Source organism: Carcharhinus amblyrhynchos, chromosome 17 (genome assembly GCF_965287045.1).
Source record: "Carcharhinus amblyrhynchos chromosome 17, sCarAmb.v2.hapA, whole genome shotgun sequence".
In the NCBI taxonomy this organism is placed as follows: Eukaryota; Metazoa; Chordata; class Chondrichthyes; order Carcharhiniformes; family Carcharhinidae; genus Carcharhinus; species Carcharhinus amblyrhynchos.
Window position 1 is genome coordinate 23,207,144 of NC_137340.1, and position 21,788 is coordinate 23,228,931.

General features: G+C 36.9%; 1 protein-coding gene across 5 annotated transcripts in view; it reads left to right on the forward strand.

The window, feature by feature from the left end:
• Positions 1 to 18,159, forward strand: part of ebf3a (EBF transcription factor 3a) — a 142,935-nt gene extending 124,776 nt beyond the window's left edge. For 4 of the 5 annotated variants that reach the window (XM_080205612.1, XM_080205613.1, XM_080205611.1 and 1 more), the window contains 5 exons: positions 4,564 to 4,629; positions 7,031 to 7,208; positions 12,431 to 12,619; positions 13,040 to 13,237; positions 15,051 to 18,159. In XM_080205612.1, coding sequence (XP_080061738.1) covers positions 4,564 to 4,629; positions 7,031 to 7,208; positions 12,431 to 12,619; positions 13,040 to 13,237; positions 15,051 to 15,082 — 663 coding nt within the window. In that variant the 3' untranslated portion in view covers positions 15,083 to 18,159. The remainder of the gene's footprint in view (positions 1 to 4,563; positions 4,630 to 7,030; positions 7,209 to 12,430; positions 12,620 to 13,039; positions 13,238 to 15,050) is intronic. The other variant, XM_080205616.1, reaches the window with a different exon arrangement.
• Positions 18,160 to 21,788: the final 3,629 nt, after the last annotated feature.

Here is a 21,788-nt window from a genome sequence, read left to right on the forward strand (position 1 = left end):
ATCAACATGTATAAAATCAATCAGTAACAATGGGGAGAAAGATAAATTGACGAGGGAAGCTGCTAGATACCTGTTCCAGGACAGAGAACATATGTACTCGATGTTTTTTCAATTCAGCAGCAAGAATGTGAACTTTATGCATTGTGAAATAGTTCAATTAAACATTTTCCACTCCAGTAGGCCATGGTGATTTTTATCTAAGCCGCTCCATTCTGATCTATGATTATTTGACTCTTGTTTTCTTTTCATTTTCTGAAGCTTGATTTAGTTTAATCTTTTGTTGACAAAGCTTTTGTCATAAGTCCATGTCCTGGCAGACTAACAAATGAAGACCACACATTAATATTGAAGCCATTTAATTTCAAAAGAGATGTTAGTATCTATACATGCAATGAACTCAAATAAAAGTATTTTCATTTTCATTTCATATTTCCAGCATGAAAGTTAAATGAAATTTACAGTTTTCATTTTTATTTGATACACTTGATGGACACAGTTAATAACATATTATTTAATTTTTGTTTTTCACACTTATATAGTGTTATGACTGATGAGATTATTGTGAGTTGCCACAGGTACTGCACCAAGAGGCACTTCTGACGCTTAATAGAAATGGCAACAGTTTTCTTTTAATAGATTTGACTTTTCAGCCATCATTGTACAGCATTAACCTTACAGCCTCAGTTTGAAGCATACTGTAATCAATCCAATATAAAATCTAAATAATTGGTTTTATAAACAGAAAAGGCTGGGACTATCCTCAGCAGGCCAAAGCAACATCTGTGGAGAGTAAAGCAGAACTAATGTTTCAGGTCGGTGACCTTTTGTCAGAACTGGTGAAAGTTCATCGACCTGAAATGTTAACTCTGTTTCTCTCTCCGTAGATGCTGCCTGAGCTCCTGAGTATTACAGCATTCAGATTTCCAGCATCCACCAAATTTTGCTTTTGTAATTTGTTTGCTACCCTTTGGGGAAACAAAAGACAGAGGTAAATTTTATAATGTTAACATGGAGGGAGGGTGGTGTAGGGGAAAGATTGAAATTTCATCCCTATGAAGTTTAACTGCATTTCCTAATTGCAAATAATTTGAATGCCTTTCAACATCTGTCCTCCTGTATCACTTTCTCCTGTTTTGCAATTTCACAAACTGCTGTGTGACTGATCAAAAAAACAAAGGGATAAAGTGTTCCTCCTAGCACTACTAAAGCTTGTCGCAAGATTTAGCATGTGTATTTTTTTTTACAGGCTTAGAACATGACAGGCCAGTTAGCGTACACCCACAAGTGCTGCATTACTTAGCTCTTTTAATTCAGGTGAAACAGTATTGTTCAGGCTTCACACAAAACGATCACTGGATAAGATCAAATCTAGCAGTTTCAATAAACAACATAAATATTTGATTTTGTTCTAATGGACCCAAATGTGGAGTTCAGCGGCATGTAAATTAAACTGCCAAGCGATTCATCATTGTTAAGCCAGCCGTCTGAGGTTGGTTTGCAAGGGTCATAGCGGCTTCCAAGTAAAATAGCAATTGGCCCCAACGTATATTTTAAATGAAACAAGAACTGGGATAAAAAAAATCACCACTAAGCATTACAAACAGTGTAAAATAACAGAAATAAGAGATACAGTTCTGAGTGTGAATTGTGTATCTCAATAATGCTGAGCAGTGGAGAGAGCTCCTTCCACCATGACTTCACCCTGGAGTTGATAATATTACCACAATATTGATTTTTTTTCAGCAATTTTTTTTGAAGATCCGTAATGCACGTGGTTTGACGGATAATTGTACTCCGACAGAAAGCCAATACTTTCTGCATGTATTGCTTTGGACATACACTAATAATGTTGCTATAGTGACAAGAAGTTGGGCTGAATTGAAGTTTACCTCCTAATTTTAGACAACATCAAAAATAAGCTGACTGACCCTATGGGAGTGGCACAAATAGGCAAATGTTATACACAAATCCAGGGAAAAACAAAGCAATAAGAAAAGGCATTCATGTGCTAAAAACAAAGATTGAAAGGTGGAGCTTTTAAGTGAATAGCGCCAAAGAATTCTCATTCTTCTTGAGGCTTGTTTTAAGATTGCATAATTTAGTCCACAATATGTAATATTTTAACAGGCAGAAGATAGAAAAATAAATTATGTATTCTAGTCTGCCTTGACAAATTATATTTAATCTAAAGTGAGTAAGCAAAGGATGATTTTTCCGGCATAATTAATTGCACGTATTTCATCTCCCCCCACCACCACCCCATTTCTAGGGGCGAACACAGGTCTATTATGTTTTCCTTTGTCTAATATACAAAAATTTATTTGGAATGCATCCATGTTGAGCAATTACCCAAGCATTAAAATTCATCTTCGTTCCTTGCGTTTTTGAAGTAGCTACATCTAATGGTTCTACACTCTTCATTGTATTCATAACCTGAGGCAAGAACTAACAGAATAATTGCTTTACAGTTTTATAATGACATTAGCACCTGCAGCAACATCACCTTGGTTACCTTTTTTAACTGTGATGATATATGCTATTCTAGGTGATCAGGCATGTGAATAATCATGTATATTCGAACAGTTTCAAACCAGAGTACAAGTATGAATGCTCACAATAATAAAATTGTACACTCATTGTGAAACAACGGCTGAAATCATTTGAGGTTTAATAGTTTCCATTTAACTTGAAGTCTGTTATGTCCTATTGAAAAGCAGCCAATTACACTTATGGCTAAGGTTTAGAAATTTCCATTGAAATGCTTTTCAGCCACCATTCCCCACTAATCGTATTCACAGCATGAGGCTGTGTGCATCAGCTAGGCATATTGTTGCAAAACAAACTTGTTCAGAATATCCTTGACTGATTGGGTTCCACTTTTTGTCTGCCTGTAATATGACTACATCACCTCTCAAGAGCAGTGCTGGAAGTAGGGTTCATTAGTTAAGATACTATCCAGTAATAGACAGATTAGTGATGAGAGTGCACATAATTTTCCTAAACTATCCTTATGTTCCGGTTGCAAAGTACCATATGGACAAGTAGGTGTAGGATATTTTCTGGGAATGAAAAATAGCTGGTAAATGTACCCATCTTAATTGCTTTAATCGTTGCTTAAAATTGAAAAGCATGTAAAAATCTTGCAATATGATAGGAGAGATTATGAGTAATTATTAACACCTCTGAAAAACACTTTATCTTACTCAGAGAGAGCTGCTCTTGCTGATGAAACCTGATTAAGACAGCTGTGCCTTTCATTGATTGTACCTGCTTCATGACAAGTATAATTCTTTATTTGTATGCAAACTAGATGCATGCAACATCAAGCATAGACACCAATTTCAGAGGTAAATGCCCATTGTACGAGCCATCCATCCGGTAACTTTCTATATTAAATGCTGTTCCTATAAACGTATGGCATGCGCAAGAAGTGATGCCTACAGTGATTAATCTTGATAAATAAAGGATGGGTCTCCTCTTATAGATGAAAGACACATTGAGCCATGGTTAGTGCTACAAACACACACATTGTCCTTTGAAATGCTACTGTAGATTTGATGGTGGAAGGCACCCAGTGCATTATTTTTGTTTCAGTCAGCTGAAGTCTATTTACATGTGAGGATTGAAACAAAGTATGCATTTTAATCTTTTTGGAAATGGTTACCAAATATCAGCACCAGAGACAGCTCTTGTTCTATTCTGCAAGAGGTCAGTTTTTGTTTATTTTATATTAGTGCAAGCCTTTAATTGGAAAAGCTATAATTTGGTCATGGCTGTTTGTTTTCCATAGAACAGTGAGAGTGTAAAATTGTACATGGCATGTTTTCTTCATTAAAAGAGTTAAATTGTGAATTAGTCCACGCAACTGTAAAACTAAAAAGAGGAATTCAGACAGGGATAAGACAAAATTCAGTTCATCCGTACCCTCAGGCATAAGTACTCTACAATCTCTGGATGTGAAGTCATTTATGAAGTCCTTTACAACATGCAGTCAAAGAGGTTAATTGAAAAATTTCTTAATGTCATTATGAAAGAACTAGATTAACCTAAGTTAATTCACTTCATTGTTCAGAATAAAGAGGAATAAGCATTGAACCCTCTTGCAAATTTGGGGCATGAATTAGGGGTGAGATGTTGTCTTTGAAGACTCAGCCAGTTTAATTAAGATATGGAAAATTGCTCATTGTTCTTCACTACTAAAGTCCTAGGAATTAGCAGCCAGATGTGATGTCTGTACCTTTCATATCTACTACTGGTATGTGTTTGTTTGTTAAATACCCACAAGGCTACATCATTAAAACTCAGGCTTACCTTTCCTTAATTCAGCATCTTAGCTGGAGACTAAAGCATGTAAGAAGAGGCAGTCTTATTGAGATATGTGTTTTCAAAATAGTTACATTAGCAAATTAAAACTGCCTTATTTACAGTTCTTAATGTGGGAGACATTTTTCTGATTATAAGTGTCACAGTGAATCTTTCTACTAGGTTTGCAGAGAAAAATTGGAACAATCAATGTGTTATACTTCCCCTTACTAATTTTACTTCACATTTGATTTGTTTTAGGAAGTATTACTGAAGAGAGCAGCTGATTTAGTAGAAGCCCTATATGGAATGCCACACAACAACCAGGTAAGTTAAGAACAAGCAACATGTTGTAAGGAGATGAATAATTGAGCAATTAATATAGAATAGCTTAACTATGTGTTTATTACAAGGTAGTAATGTATCATGAGACCTAGGTTGCATCATAAAGCATCAGAATGAAGTATTGTAGTTTATTAATAATATCTAACTCCTCAGTGTGTTACTGTTGCAAAGCATGTTCCTAAACATCATTATTCTATATATACCTGTATGTATATAGTTACAATTTAAAATTAATAGTTCCTGAATATGAATTTGAGAGATGGTGAAATATGTCCACACTGTCAGTTCTGGGTGAAATGATATTGAAGATATAATTAAAACAAAACACTGCAAATTATCCTCTGCCACCACTCAATACTTCATCCCCTTCCTCTGTCATCATTCCACACGGACCGTTCCTTCTGGGACACCCAGGTCCACTTCTCCATCACATTCAATAACTCACCCACCACCAATGGCACCTTTCCATTGCAACACTTGCCACCTTCACATCCTCCCTGCTCACTATCCCACTCTTTTCAGATGAAGCAGCGTTTCACGTGCACCCTCTTTAATTTGGTCTATTTTATTCACTGCTCCCAATGTAGTCTACTCTACATCAGAGAGACCACATGCAGACTGGGTGATTGCTTTACAGAATACCTTCGGTCTGTCTGCCATTAGGACCCAGGGCTTCCTGTTGCTTGCCATTTCAACACACCACCCTGCTGTCCAGTCCACATGCCCATCTTTGCCCTTTGGCAATGTTCTAGTGAACTCCATCACAAACTGAAGGAATGGCGCCTCATCTTCTGATTAGACACTTCACAGCCTTCTGAACTGAACATAAAGGCCAACAACTTCAGAGCATGAACTCTCTCACCCATTTCCATTTATTTTTATTTTCCACTTCTATCATTTTCCATCTTGTTCATCCCTTCCCTACCCGACTAAGGGCAACTGCTGCATCCCTACATTTGTTCTGCCATTTATACTTACCGGTCTCTCGATGGTTGCTCTTAGCACCATTCTCAGCCTTTATCATCACCACTTACATTCCCTTTATCTTTTGGCCTACATGATCCCTATCAATTACAGCAACTGCCCACCACCCCGCTCCGCTCCGCCCCACCCCCATGCCCCCTGCCTAACCTCGGTCCCCTCAATGTCACAATATAAATCTTGTGCGATTCTCCTTGTCTTCAGCTCTGACAAAAGATCATTCTGACTCAAAATGTTGGCTCTATTCTCTCTTCATAGATGCTGTGAGGCCTGCTGAGGTTTTCCAGCATTTTCTGTTATTGTTGTTGAAGATATGATTCTTCATATCAATTTCTGTTTAACTAGTCGATATAAGGAAATATCAACTTGAATATTACATATTGAGCATTCAAATCAGTCAGCTTTCCTGTAATGATATCTTATATTTAAAAGTAAAATGAAGCAGCTGGCCTTTTGATGGAAATCTTACTAATAAGTTGAAGAAAAATCTCTATCCCGGAAGTCCTGTAGAGTCATTCGTTACCAATTTGTTCTAAAGTCAAAGTGGACAAGGAATGTTAAGCATATATTTGTAAGAAAGTACTTTGATAAGCATTTGAATACGGGTATTCCCCATCCCCATTTCATAGTATTTGAGTTTACTGTAATTCAAATGCCTGGGTGTAAATTCAGTTTGTGAAAAGAAGTTTGTACTTTTAAGTACTAAAATGGGTATTATTTGTTAGTATACAAGTAATTTGCTTTTAATAGCCTGGGGAATTCAAATCAAGAATGTAGTTGTAAATTGCAGCCTCAAACTGTAGCACGTCTGATCTCAATTTGGGCATTAAACAGAAATATATTGTAACATCTTTAAAATTATGTGTGGCAATTAAGTTATTACTAGATTCTGACTAATTAATGCTTCCAGTTTTAAAAAAAATGCAGGTTGAGTTACAAGTGCACTTTCTAAATTGCAACATGTTGCCTCAACTGTATTTATGCAAACTTGAAAATATGAAAATTCTCTTCAGATTCAAAGCAATTCAAATAAAGAGGATTTCACTTTTATTTTCTTTCATTTTTTATTTTGGACATTTGGCTGCTGGGCAGCTTGAAGCGATGTCCTGCTTTCAGGTCAGAGCTAAAACCGTTCATTTATTTTTCACAGCAAGTTTTGTTTGATGAGACAGTTCACATTTAGACATTAGTTTTGAACCCATTGTGAAATACAGTGTGCTATGCACTGGGCTGGAAGAGAATCCCCACCACAGCAGTCAAATACATTCAATATAAATCATCAGAAAACGATGCTGTGAGAACAACTAGAAACAAATGTGAGCTTTATCTCGAAATGTAATCTGCGTGACTTCTCCTTGTGTATCTGAAATAAGTCACTGTTACGCATCTATCTAATTTCCAGGAGATCATTCTCAAACGAGCAGCTGATATTGCCGAAGCTTTGTACAGTGTGCCACGCAATCACAACCAGCTTCCTACTCTCGGCAACACCCCAGCTCACAGTGGTATGATGGGAGTGAATTCGTTCAGCAGCCAGCTAGCAGTCAATGTGTCAGAGTCATCACAGGGTAATGACCAAGGTATGTTAGCGTGCTAGAGATAAGTCCTTACAACAGCCGTTCTCCCTTCAGTGTCTAACAAGTCCTGTCCAACATTGACTTTCGAGACCTCAGTAATACTTCAAAGCCCTTTACCTAATTAATCTCCTTGGTTGTTGTCTGACACTGCTACTGGATCCCCCCCCCCTTGCTCTCCCTTGTTTACTTGGCATGGTAGTGAATTACACTGCCTGCATAAAGTGCTTACATAAAATACTATGCTGCTGTTTCAAATAGTTATACATCTGTTCTTTTTCTCTTATGGTGGAGAAAGCAGTGCAAATGTTCTTTTAATCAGTAATCAAGACATGCATGAACTTAAAATGTGTTGAACGATCCAATTCACTGAAACAATAATAACAAAACAATAACATATACCATTTAAAATTAAAGAGAAAGTGGCAAATGGGAAACTTAAATGCAGCATTTATTCTATAGGTCTGGAGTCCTTCTAGCTCACAAACGGAAATATCACAGAAGAATTATTGAGCCTTTTTTCGTGACTGGAATACATTTTCTATTCACAGAAAATTATTGACTACAAATAGCTTTCTTCTGAACATTTAAGCTATTTATGAATGACATTTAATGTCAAAGGAAATACAAGTATGTGGGACATATTTATGCTCAACATTCTGTCATCAGCTTCTTTTCGCTTCAAAGACAGACTGTTTGTTTGTGAGCTCCATTTTAAATGCATCTTTTGCATTAATTCTCTAAATTCATGTTTTTCATAAGTACGCAATATAACATTATGGCAATGAATTTGAGAGTAACACCGAGATGCATACAATTGGTCAGGAAGGAAAAGGATGGAGATCCCAACCATTTCCCGACTCTTCCCCCACCCCACCCCAAAATGTCTGGGGTGGTTTGTGTCAAGGATGGCCTTGCTGCCCAGAGGCCACTTAAGCGCCACAACAACCAGCATTGCATACAGGCCAAATGCGCAACCCACCAGGTAAACCCTCAGGATTAAGCCTGTGGCCTCGTGGTGATGAGGGACACTTCCTCCTACTTGAACATTTGTATCAAAGAAGAGTCCCTCCAGTGGCAAGGGCTGCACCGATGTGAAGATCCCTACCTTCTCTTTAAATAAACCCCTGCCCTGCCCTCTTTTCAGGGTCTCCCTGACTGGACGTGGAAGTCTGTTGCCTCACCTACCTTACCTCCGGGGGTCCACTAACGATCTTCAACCTGGGCCTACTACAATACTGGCAGTGACCACCGCTCCTGGGGGCACTGCCGGTACTGGACAGCTATCTGTCTCTGGTTGGCTGACAGCTTTTGGGGGTGCGGCACTTGTCCTGAAGGCTGTCTTTGCAAGTAGGTGATTGTCTGATTGGTATTAAATAAAGTTAAAAGGGGAGGAGGTTGTGGTTGGTGTCTCAGTAAGACTGCAGTAGGATTGCCACTCAGCTGGCAGATGGGCCTTGCATCAACTGTTGTGTATCTTGTGCAGATGACAGGGCAGTGATGGACCTTAAATGAGGAACAAGGGCTCCAGCAGCAGTAGTTCCACCTGCTGAGACCTCCTGGCCAAACGGCAGTATTACCGAACCACCCAACCCACCCGGGGTTCCTTTAAGCAATCCCAATGTTTGCTTGTTTTGTTGCCCACATGGTGAGCTCCCCATCATCCCTTCGATTAATACCAACAGAGGGATGAGGCCCTTGAGTGGGCCAAAATTCCCCACTTAATGTCCTAAATTAGCTGTAGGCAAGAAGGCAATTCACAAGCCTTCTGCTATGGGCTCAATTGGAGTAGGGACAGGAAGGTGATGGTGTCCCCACCAGCCACCCTACCATCCAATGAAATGCTTCCCTGCCACCAAATGCATCATGAGGGAGAACACAAGAATCCGTCTCTAGGTTTTTCCATTGCATCAAACCTGTGGTATCCTTTCTTTAATGTCCTTTCTTTATCGTAATTCTTGGAGCTATAACTGCTTGTTCATCTATAGCTCAATGCTATCACATATTTGATTAGATTAGTTTTTCATCATGCTAACGTAATTCTCACAATTACCAAACAGCATTGAAACTTCGGAAAATAACTTTTTGTCACTTAGTGCAATCATAGGAGGCATTTGTAGACTCTTAGAACGACGCAGCACTGAAGAATACTATTCAGCCCATTGTGTCCACGCTGTCACTCCAAAAGCTCCCTAAGGGCTGGCATTTTTTTTTTATAAGTATTTCTTCAATTTCTTTTGGAATGTTACTCGTGGTCCTGATTCCACCACCCTTTCAGGTAATGCACTGCTGATCATAACATACAAAGTCTCCTCAACTAGGGTGGCACGTTGGTTAGCACTGCTGCCTCACAGCACCAGGGACCCAGATTCAATTATGGCCTCAAGTGACTGTCTGTGTAGAGCTTGCACATTTTCCTATGTCTTGGGTGGTTTTCCTGTCACGCTCCAGAGATGTGCGGATTCAGTTGATTGGCCGTGCTAAATTGCCCCTTAATATCAGGGGGATTGGCAGGGTAAATATGTGGGATTACAGAGATGGGGACTGGGTGGGATTGTTGTTGGTGCAGACTTGATGGGCTGAAATGGCCTTCTTCTGCATTGTAGGGATTCTATGATTCTATTCTATTCCATGAACTCACCTCTATCTCTTATACCAGTTAACTTAAACCTGTGTCATCTGGTTTCCAACTCTTCTCCCCTTGAAAACTTTCTCCTTATCTGAATTTTCTTTTAATCCTCTGCTGTCAGAAGAACAATTCCAGTTTCTCCAGTATCATATAACTAAAGTCTTGCATTACTAGCACCTCATTATTGAGGTTAAAGGGTTAAAAAGTATTGGGCTGGATTTTACGGCATTGCTCGTACCAAGACCATAAAATCCCACCCAAGGTCAGTGGACCTTTCCATTATCTGACCCTTGCCCGCTCCGATTCCCGGGGGATGGTAAAATTCCAGCCATTGTGTTGTAATACCCTTGAACAAGAGATTTGTGGAGCTTAGTTCGTGACCGCATGATAATACTTTCTTATCCTATTATGAGTAATATTATTTGATTTATTTTATTATACAAGGCTCCCCCGATTGAAATAGTATATAATTATCTTGAGTTTTTAAATCAGTTCAGAAACTAAGTACATATTTAGCACACCTGGCTTACCTTTAGCATTACCTATTCTGGTAATTACCGTGAAAAGTATGAGATGATGCATTCTAGGAGGACAAACAAAGCAAGAGAATAAACAATGAACAGTAGGCCACAAGGAAGTACAGTAGGCTAGAGGGATGTTAGGGTGCATATCCAAAGATCCATGAAGGCAGAAGAACAGGTAGAAAATGTGTTTAAGAAGGCACATGGGATACTTGTTTTTATTAGCCCAGCATAGAAATAAGAGCAGGAAGGTTATGACGGAGCTGTATGAAACTCTCACCGGGCCACAGCTAGAATACTGTGTGCAGTTCTGATCACCATATTATAGGAAGGATGTGATTAGAAAGGTTGCAGAGGAGATTCTCTGGGATGTTGCCTAGACTGAAATTTTTCCAACTATGAAGAGAGGCTAGCTAGGCTGCGGTTGTTTTCCTTAGAGCAGAGAACACTGAGAAGGGATCTGATTGAATGTAAAAAAAATTATGAGAGACATAGACAGGGTAGTTGGGAAGAAAATGTTCCCCTTAGAGAACATTAGTAGCAGCCAGGGATCATAGATTTAAGGTAAGGGGCAGGGGATTTAGAGACAATCTGAGGAAAGACTTAAAAGGGTGGTGGGAATCTGGGACTCACTGCCTGAAAGGGTGGTGTAGGCAACATTTAAGAAGCATTTCAGATGAGCACTTGAAATGCCATAGATTACCATAGATACTTTAATGTGATTGGTGCAGGCTTGGTAGGCTAAAGGGCCTGTATCTGTGCTGTCCTGTTCTTTGTTCTTTATTCTTAGCATGCAAGGCTATGGACCAAGTTCTGGAAAATAGGATTGGAATAGGTAGATGCTGGTTGGTCAAATATAGACAGGATAGACTAAAGGGTGTCTTTCTGTGCTGTAGAACTCTATGACTGTATGATAATAGATACTTGAGAGTGATTATCAGACAATAATATTATAATGGGTTCAGATGATATAATTTTACTGTTGTGGTTTATAATTATCACTTCAAACTTGGAAACCCCTCACATTTATCAGCTATGTTTATAATATTTCCATGAAGTTGATGATAGTGTTAACATCTTTTATTTTGTTCATTGTGGTAGACATCAGGGAAAATATTTCATGTTATTGATATATGATACCCATAGTAAAGAATCAGTAATTGTGGTATCATTTATCTGGATATAATCTGCCAGGGTGATCAAAAAATAACTACTCTTGTACACGATAATGATTAAAAATATGATTATGTTTTATAACTTGGAGCTTATTTCAACTACTGGAATGGATGTTACAAAATAATGCTCTTTAATGAAGATGTTCCTGAGATGGAATTTTAAATGTTATTTGAATGTAATAAACATGCTCCTTCTTGCTGGATGTGGCATTTTCCGGCACTTCAAAGGCTAAAAGATCATTCTCACTATTGCTTCAGTCAGTGAATCAGGCTTGTTGATAATTACTACTGTAGCTGAATGTGAGAGCAGCTGACAGCATATGATTGAAAAAATCTTTTGTATGCTGTATCAAGGAGGAAAAGGAAATTCTGCTGCTTATCAGAAAGTGTCAACCTCACAGTATAAAGCTGCAGCTGCTCAACTTGATATTTTAATATAACATTTATTGAAACTCATCTTGGCAAATGAATCTAAAAGCTAAGTCGTAACTTTATACAATCTTACTGTGGAAAAATTACACTCATATGGTAGATTTATAATTTTTTTTTAAAAATCAAACTGACTCATTTACAAAAAGCACATCAATCAGTTTTACAGCTAACCTGTATCATTCATCTACTCAGAATTTTTCACAGTTAACTTCTTTCAAAATAATCCTTTAATTTCCTGCAATACAGTTAGGTGCATTGGCCATTTTGAATTCTCCCTCAGTCTACACAGGCAGCAGTGGAGTGTGGCAACTAGGAAATTTTCACAATAACTTCGTTGCAGTGTTAATGTAAGCCTTACTGGTGACAGGAATAAATAAAAAGCACGATGCCACTTGGGCAAATCAGTGCTCTAATTGATATTATGTCTGAGTGGAATTTTTCAAATACTGTAATGTAAATTTTGTTTTACAGTAGGGTACAGCCGCAACACAAGTAGTGTCTCCCCGCGTGGATACGTTCCCAGCAGCACCCCTCAGCAGTCTAATTATAACACAGTCAGCAACAGCATGAATGGATATGGTAATGCTGCAATGACCAACCTGGGGGTACCAGGCTCTCCTGGATTTCTGAACGGTTCATCAGCCAACTCTCCCTATGGCAGTAAGTGTCTGCTTTGCCAGTAATATATAAGCAGTGGCTCCATGCACAGTTTTATATTGAATAAATGCTTTGCATTAAAAATGTAACATTTTATTTTTTTTGTGAGAAGTCAGCTGCTGGATAAAAGGAAGGGTGACTCTGGAGGCTGGACACAAATTATTAATAAACTCAAACTTCATTGAGCATTAGATGTGTGGGTTCCAAGTCATAACTGATTGAGAATACATTTGCTATGTATGTGTATGACAAAAAGTCCATCACAAAAGAGTTTGCCTGTTATCCAGAGAGTGGCCTAGCTGGGACCTTTTTTTTCTCTAATATTTTGTAACATATCTAAAATTGTTTTAAAGGCCTTCTCTACTACTCCTTGTGTATGGTGCAAACCGAAGTCTCAGCCTGATTATTTTTGCTTTGTTGCAGTAGTGCCGTCAAGCCCTACCATGGCAGCCTCTTCGGTCACCCTCCCTTCAAACTGTAGCAGTACACACGGCATTTTCTCATTCTCACCTGCCAATGTCATCTCTGCAGTGAAACAAAAGAGTGCATTTGCTCCTGTTGTCAGGCCTCAAGCCTCTCCTCCACCATCTTGCACCAGTGCAAATGGAAATGGACTTCAAGGTGAGCTAGTATCCTTCATTTCCTGATCCACCTTCAGGCATGCTCATCCCATACAATAATACACCTTAAAATTCACAACATATTTCCCAATGAGAAAAACAAAAAAAAATTGCAATTGTATAGTTTGCACTGGTTAATTGATTATCTAATGAAGCCAGTAATACACAAACTACTTTGAAGCCGGACTGCGGCCAGATGCACTTTGTTTTATAATCAGAGTATGTGTGCTTCCATAGTCCTTGTTAAGGTTTCAGCTTTCTTTGTTTCGTCTCTAAGCATGCAATGGAGCTCTACAGAAATGGTTAAGTAATGAACGCCTTAGTTTTGTTATATGTTTAAGTAATGAGTGCCTTCGTATCGTGATACTATGTGTGTACTTTTAATGAGCCATTTTGAAATCAAATAAATTGGTGAACTTCATGCATTTCACTGCAGCTCGATTTGGTTTCATGCATTTACGCAATCGACAAGAAAAGAATCTTCAGAGTGCAATTAGACCTGGCTTCAAAATTGTGCACAGTCCTGAATCTGGCAAATATTATTCAGAAAGCAAAGTGACTCCTATGGCAGTAATATCTGTAGGTTAATTTGATATTCATCAGAGTCTGGCATTTGCCTTCACTGGGCTGACAAATGTGTGTAGTCTCCATGTTTGAATCATTTCCAGATAGGATGCAAGTATGGCTCACACCTGGTTATAACAACCACTTTCCAGTAACTCAAATGACTTTGGAAAAAATGCCGAACTAATAAATTAATCAGATTTCCTCTTGTAACGTGCACATTCGGTATAATATCTGATGAAATTATTTGCTAATGGTGTTTTTCTTCAACCTCTGAAGTAATGCAGAAATATTATTTAAATGCTAAGTGATCTACTGATAATTTGTGCTGAAAATGTAACGACAATATATGAAAAATACATGAATGTTAACTGTCCTGTATGTCTCTTGAACTTTTGTTAGTTATTATCATGCTATTTCCTTTAACTTTGATTCATTATGAGAACTAAATATAATGCATATTACTGACATAAATGCAATTGAATGAAATTAATACTCTTGGCATGTTCAGAAATGCACATTTCAATTTTATTAATTGTTTCATGAAGAGTCTTAATTATCAATGACATGCCTTGTTTGTAGACTGAGGGCATAAGGTTAAAAAATGAACAGTTTGATAGAAAATAAGAAATGTAAGTGTTCTGTGCATTGCGCATGGCAGATTGAAGTACTGGAGACTTTTGATCTCAGGCAGCCGCTGGCCTGGTAACACAGTTGTTATGATAAAACGCAATTAACAGAAAGCAAAAATTGAGGTCCCCAGCTAAAGTCAAAGTGCTGGGAGAAAAGAAGCAAGGTTGCTAAGATTTCAATTTAAGGAACCCGAGAAGTGTCTGGTCCTTGACTACTGAGTGAGTTGGTCCTGTCTGACGTTACCAGAACTGACCATGTTGTTTCTCACCTGTCAGCAGAGGCAGCCTCCAGGGAGTCTGGACCACTGTTTGCCATTAACAAAACGCTAAGAGAAATATCACACATGTGGTAGGCAGTATGCTGTTCACCTAAAATGTCAGAATGTTCCTCTTTTAAAAGTGAAGTCTTTGTAGAATGTCTTGTTAAAAAGCACATTTCAGTTTTTTTTAGTCTGGACCTGCATGAGCCATACTAAACGGCTGCATACGACAAAGCTTGGACTTCAATTCAGTACCTTTCTGGCACAAATAGCATTTCAGAGCTTAAATTATATTTAGAGCTAGTACTCTTTACACACTGATGAGTTGCTAATAGAGTTTCTGTTTCTTTTCTTTTAGGTATGTCTGGACTTGTAGTCCCACCAATGTAAGACCACACTTGTTTACCTAGAGAAACACCAAGCTTCCGAGGATGAACTTTAGGGGCAAGTTCATTACGTCAGAAGACGCTGTTAGAAAAAGTATGAGCAACAATGAGAAAAAAAAACAACAAATCGTTCTACTGTTTAAGAACAAAAAAATACATTATTACTCACTGAATTTACTCAAACCATTAGGAAATGACCTGCAAGCAACTTAATTCGTCATGAACAATTTCATTTTATTAACAGAACTTTCTCATATTTTCACATTTCTCTATCTTGAAGAAACAAAAAAAGCAATGCCTATTTTGTATAAAGTTTCAGATGACGTCTTGGCTATGTCTAGTTCTTGCTATGTGTTGGGAGAAACTTTGTGGACGCACCATTTTGATTATCATGAAACACTGTTGAAATATTCCTCAAGCAGAACATTTTTCAGTACTATATTTAGATTCACAATGGTTGTGTATCTCTATAATGTGAAATAATTTTTGTTGGGGTGAGTAAGGGGCCAAGGAGGTATAAGCCATTGAACTGGAAGGAGAAGACTACATGTATGATTTAAGAAATGGGGACTTATGGAGGGCTAGGGGAAAATTTATCATGCTTAAATTCATCTTAAAAAAACTGAACTTTGTAACTTATTGTAGTTAGAAATTGTAACTTTGATATTGCAAAAATTCTTCTCTTGCCTTCAACAAGCACACTGACGGAGATACAAAAGCTACTGTCTGTTGGTAAAGAATATACTTCCACTGCTAGAGCTTCCTGTTAAACAAGTGTGATCTGCAATGTTTTTTCAACTTTTGCTAGCACTGTATACTATTGCATTCTTAGGCTACTGTGAAGTCTATGTTCCTTGTACCAGAAAGTTGTCCTTTGACTTCTAGATCCTTCTCCCTAATGTGTTTTGTATGTGGTTATAAAATATTGTAGAATTTTGTGATTTTGCCAAAGTTGTAGCTAAATATTTATACACTTGTCTTGAATTTTTCAGATCCACTTAATATTAAGGAGAGAGGTTTTATTCCTTATGAAGTCTGTAAGGAGTAAAATAGTCCTATTCTTCATTGCTACACTTTCTTTCACATAAACACAGTCACTGAGCAATTTTTTGTAACATACCAATATAAATATTGTATTTATCTTTGAAATTTTGTATATTGCTTTCCTTCATTTTATTTTATCTTGTATGTATTTGTTTGTCACGGCCAGGTATTGTGATGCCTAAGGAGCATTAAGCCAAGAACATTTGCCTTCATCTATTTCATTTTATAAAATTGCTTTGTTCTTATGTTTCATTTTTACTACCAGAATCTGTTGATTTGTTCAGACCTTCCGTCCATTTTTTTTTATTTGAGAAAAATCAAATTCATTGTTTATTTTTATATAATTTTTAAGTTATCTGAACAAATAATTTTGAATAAAACTGTTGTTGTATAGTCAAAAGAAATTGTTTGTGCCACATGGCTGTAATGAATAATAGTAGAAAACGTGCATGTGCAGCAGCCACAGAAGGATGATCCAATTTGTGGTTGTAAATTATTTAGAATGTAATATTCATTTTTAGCTGCCACCCATGAATTTGCCACATAGTAAAAATGTATTTACTGGAAAAATTTGGAGGCCTAAAGTCAAAATGGAAACTTCAGTTCATCTGGTAAACTGATGTTTGATTAAACATATGACAATTAAATGCAGAAAGACTTCTCTGATGCCTTAACATTGGAGTTCTTGACAGTAACTTTGGTGCCACTCTGTCATTGGTTTACACCACAATTGCTAATCATCATTGCAGCTGTCAAGGATGATCTATGGTGTAAAAAGCACAAACTTTGTACAAACACTTACTCCAAACCCCTGCAAGCCTCCACTCTGTTGTACCCTGCAAGTCCTCAGACTAGAAGTCCTGTACTGCCGTGTCTGAAAAGTGGAAGTTTCTTTTCCAATGTTTCATGCCTGACAGTGCCCAGTGCCCAATCTGTTTGCAAAGACAGGAAATAGGTACATCTCGTGACCATTTTTTGTGCCTTTGCATCGCACTGCGTGATTTTGCTAAAGCAGCATGCATTATGCTTTGCAAACTACAGCAGCATTGGAGGTCGAATCGTAATGGGGAACATATATTGTCATTCTGGGCAAAATGCACATTAGTAACAGTTATTTTATTTAATTCGAAAGTAAAAGAAAAATGTATCACAAGTGTTGAATGTGCAATACATTTACTCTGTGATAGCTTCATACAACATATTACATGGAAATGTCTCAGAGGTTTTTCTTATATCTGAGGATCTTGTTCCAAAAGGAAGTCATGTACATGTGGAAAAAAATTTGCAAGATTCATCATTACTGCAGTATGGTTTTTGTGTTTTAGATTAATTAGTCAATGCACTCATTGCTTCCTTGTCTTCAATCTTAAAGCTTCACTACATGGTAGAAATAACTGTTAAGAAAATTACAGTAAGATTGTTTTATCTGTACATTTTTCAGATATTTAACTGTATAAAAAAAACTGTTCATTTTACACGATATTTAATTAAAGTATTTCTTGTCTGTGAATTACTTTTTCAGTAATTTAATATGAGGTCTCAGAATATGTGTTGAAAAATGTGCTTATATAAATATAAGGAAGACCAGCAAAACAATTGAGGTCATTTTCTAATTATGTTTTTTTTAATTTTTTTCCTCAAATAGTTAAAATAATGCATGTCACCATGAACCTTGAGTGTTTTATTTTAACAGTACTATTGCTCTGTGCACCTTTTAAATTTTTCATACACAGCTTTAATGGTTTAATTTCAGTTTTATTTAAATTTGAAGATACAGTTTCTGTATTCAAGTGCAAATATATTTAGAATATAGGTTTGACCTACAGAAGGGACTTTTTTGTGATCTCAAAGGCTTGTCTTGTACCTAAAGAAAATCCAAGTTAGTTCTAATAAAGTTATCAAATAATTACTAAAGTGTGAAGACTATGTTTAGACAGACTGGCATAAAGTTTGCAGCATTTTTAAATACACATGCTAAAAGGTAGAAATGGGATTCATTAAACTACAACATTAAAAAAAATCAGAAATTATAAGTTTACAGCATTGAAATAAACCTTTCGCTGCACTACAGATATTTTTAACCATTAGTTTGTTGACCTCTTATGTAACCTAACTTCATTATTTTCAATTGATAACCTTAACGTGACATCTTCCCTTGCAAATGTATACTAACTGGTGCAAATTCAAACTTCACAAAGAGGTCTAACATGATACACTCCTTGGACAGCTCAGGAGTTTGGTCTTGCACAGTGGTACAATGGTTAGCACTGCTACCTCACAACGCCATGAACCCAGGTTCAATTTATGGCTTGGGTCACTGTCTGTGTGGGGTCTGCACATTCCCCCATGTCTGTGTGGGTTTCCTCTGGGTGCTCCAGTTTCCTCCCACAAGTCCAAAAGACGTGCTGATTAGGTGCATTGGCCATGCTAAATTCTCCCTCAGTGTACCCAAACGGGTGTCACAATGTGGCAATTAGGGGATTTTCACAGTAACTTCATTGCATGTTAATGTAAGCTTCCTAACACTAATAAATAAACTTTATCTATAAAACTTAACCTATATAATTTAACCTTTATTTGTCTTAACTTGCATTTTCTGGTTCTTGCACAGTTAAGGTTTCACAGTTGTAATGTCACTGGATACTACAATATTAAGACTGTTAAACCAATAATAAGTAAATTATCCGTATACCAGTAATGAGCAAATTAAACATTTTATGAGTGTTCAGTAGTGCCAACATGTAATACTTTGTCAAGTGTGGTGAAGCAAAAGCTGTTTTCTCTTTACGTAATGGGAAAACTGTAATAAAATACATGTCAAGCAAATGTCAAAATATTTCATTTGTCAGTTCCATCTTGATGTGAACATTTATAATACCATCCTTTAGAAATGTTCTTTTTCAGATCATCTAAATTTACATTTCTTTACTTTTCAACGTATATCAGTAGATGTGTTTTGACATGTTTTGGCTTTATAGTCTGCTAAAGTATACAGTGTAAATTAATGCTGGCACATGTTGGTCCTTAATTGGTTTTCTCAGGAATAAATATGCATAGCTTATTTTAGTTGCTAGTGCATTTGACTAATGGCATGCATACAGTTTTGTATTTTAAAAAAATCACATTTCTTTCCGCAAATACATTAATTTGGGCACATAAATGTTCCACAAATAAGTCGCATTAACAGAAAACAAGAGCCCAGTAACAGTCAACTTATGCAAGGTATTATAGCTCCATATTCCCATCCAAAAAACAGAAGAACGTGTTTACTCATCTGCCACTTACTGTAAAGCAGCCTTTTAAGGCCTACCAACCTTTTAAAGATTATTCAAAGCACTTGAAATGGGCTTCAATCTAATGCCTCATTTCATTGCATTAAACAGCCTATTTAATAAAGAATCAATATATTCAAAGGGCAAGGTTATCTTTTGTCTATAAGGGGTGGTGTCATTTTGAACCCTTTATAGTTCAAATGCTGAAAAAGGCCTCATGAAATCCATACTCATCAACTAGGTCAACTAGAGCAATAAAAAAGACCTCTGTAAGAATAGCTGCTCTTCTTAATCAAGAATTATAAACCTTATCTGGCTCACTGAGTAGCCACAAATAGTGGGTCGGAAAATGTCAATTTCTCATCAAGACAACACACCCAAATAATAATTTTTCACAGAATACGTACAATTAACAGGATGTAGATAGCAGCATCAGTGATTTAAAGTGATCACTGCTTATTATGTCAACGGCAAGCTGAAATCTAGCTGTAGGCAGATAATGACTGTTGTTGATAGCAAGAAGTGTCAATATGCCAAAGAACGATTTTTGAATGTGAGCCCTTGTGCCTTTTTTCTTACTTTTGCTGATCATACGGCTTGATAACTATACATCTGCCAAATGACCCCACATGTTGTAACTCACAATTAACAGAGTGAATAAATGGCACAAAGAGTGGAAGTTCTTTATATTCTCTGAGACAATTCTCTCTCTTTACCCTTCAAGGATTTCTTTTATCTTTGCAAGAGCTTGCTTTTAATGGAATCTAAACTCATCAGAGGAAATCAAAAACCTCAAATCAGATTACAAATTGATTTTTGGTCGCTTATCATTAAGCACTGTACTGCCTTGTGTTCCACAGCAGAAGCAACTGTGTATCATTTGACAGTGTGAAAACAACTTGTACGTAAAGTAATTATATAAAGGTCAGGGATGGATTTACATGCTTTTTATGTCCACATCAAAGTTACAGTGTATATGATTTAAACATTAAAAAGTTACTCAATAGTTTATAATTAATGGAATTTGTTACACTAAATAGATGTCTCCATTTATTTTTTGGCTAATTACTAACGTAATTATTGATTAATTATGGAAGGTTGAGTATTTGAAAAGCACAATTAATACTGTAATTTTCTGATGCAATATTTTTTACAACTAGAAATATGAAATGACCATCCTGTTGTTAGATACTAATGGATATTCCATGTCATATTTGTGTGTGACTACTAAATATTCATTAATTCTACATCAATAATGCTTCATAATTAGAGTCAAGAATAAACTATAGTTTCTGCTCTGTTAAATTAAATCAAAGGTTGCAATGCAAGTCAAACTGGAATACTGATCTTAGAAATCTCCAACAGCCGTTGCTATTAAAATAATGAACTTAGCCATTTTCCGACATTGAATGCTGTGTTTGCTTTTGTAATAAAATATAACAAAATGTCTTATTGATTGGAAGGTTTGTTCGTAGTATACAGACGCTCTACTTAGAGGGGTCTTCAATTATCTGTATACACCATAAGATTCTGTCTTTCAATAAGCTACAGAAAAGCCATAAATCTCACGCATCCATGATAGATCCCAAAGGAAACTGTATCACGAACATTGCGTTTGTTGCACCCGGACTATAAGGTAATGCACTTCATATATTCAGACCAAGGATTTGGGGTTAGTACATCCATTTAAAGAGACAGCACACTACTCTTACAGTTATAGATGTGTTTCCAACTTGAAAATAAAGTCTGCTCGCTATCCAAAACTCAGAATGCAAGTGTTACTGAAAAATTATGGTCACTTGATAAACACTGCCGTATTTATCTGGCGGAGATAAAATGATGCACAGTGTTCAGAATTTTTCATGATGCATATGTTAGAAATGCAGATGTACATTAAATCCTATAACTTTCTTTGTTTTCTTTCAATTTCCTTTTAGTTTTATATGCCTAGGTTCAACAAGGTGAAGAATGACAGCTTGGAAATAATTTTCCAACTGGAACCCAGTGACAGTGTCAAATATTCCTAGAGCAAATATAGCACATGCCAAATGAAATGCAGACATTCCTCGACATTGCCTTGACAATGTATCTCAAATCCAGCCTCAGTAGAGTAAATGCTGTTGCACTAGCATGGCTTCCAATCTTTACACTTATTTCTTTGTAGCCTCTCTAACTGACATTGATAAATTATGCAAATTTCAAAGGAGGTTTATTAGGCGTCACCAATTAGACTCCAGGCCAAGACTTCCCTAACTTTGCTCTGTTTTGCCATCAGAAGGAAGAAGTTTTTATTTAGTTTCATCTGTCTGAGTTGTGCAATGATTTAAAAAAAAATGATTTTCTTAATTGACACAGTGAAGAGTGAAAATGTCTAATTAGTATTTTTGAAGGCAA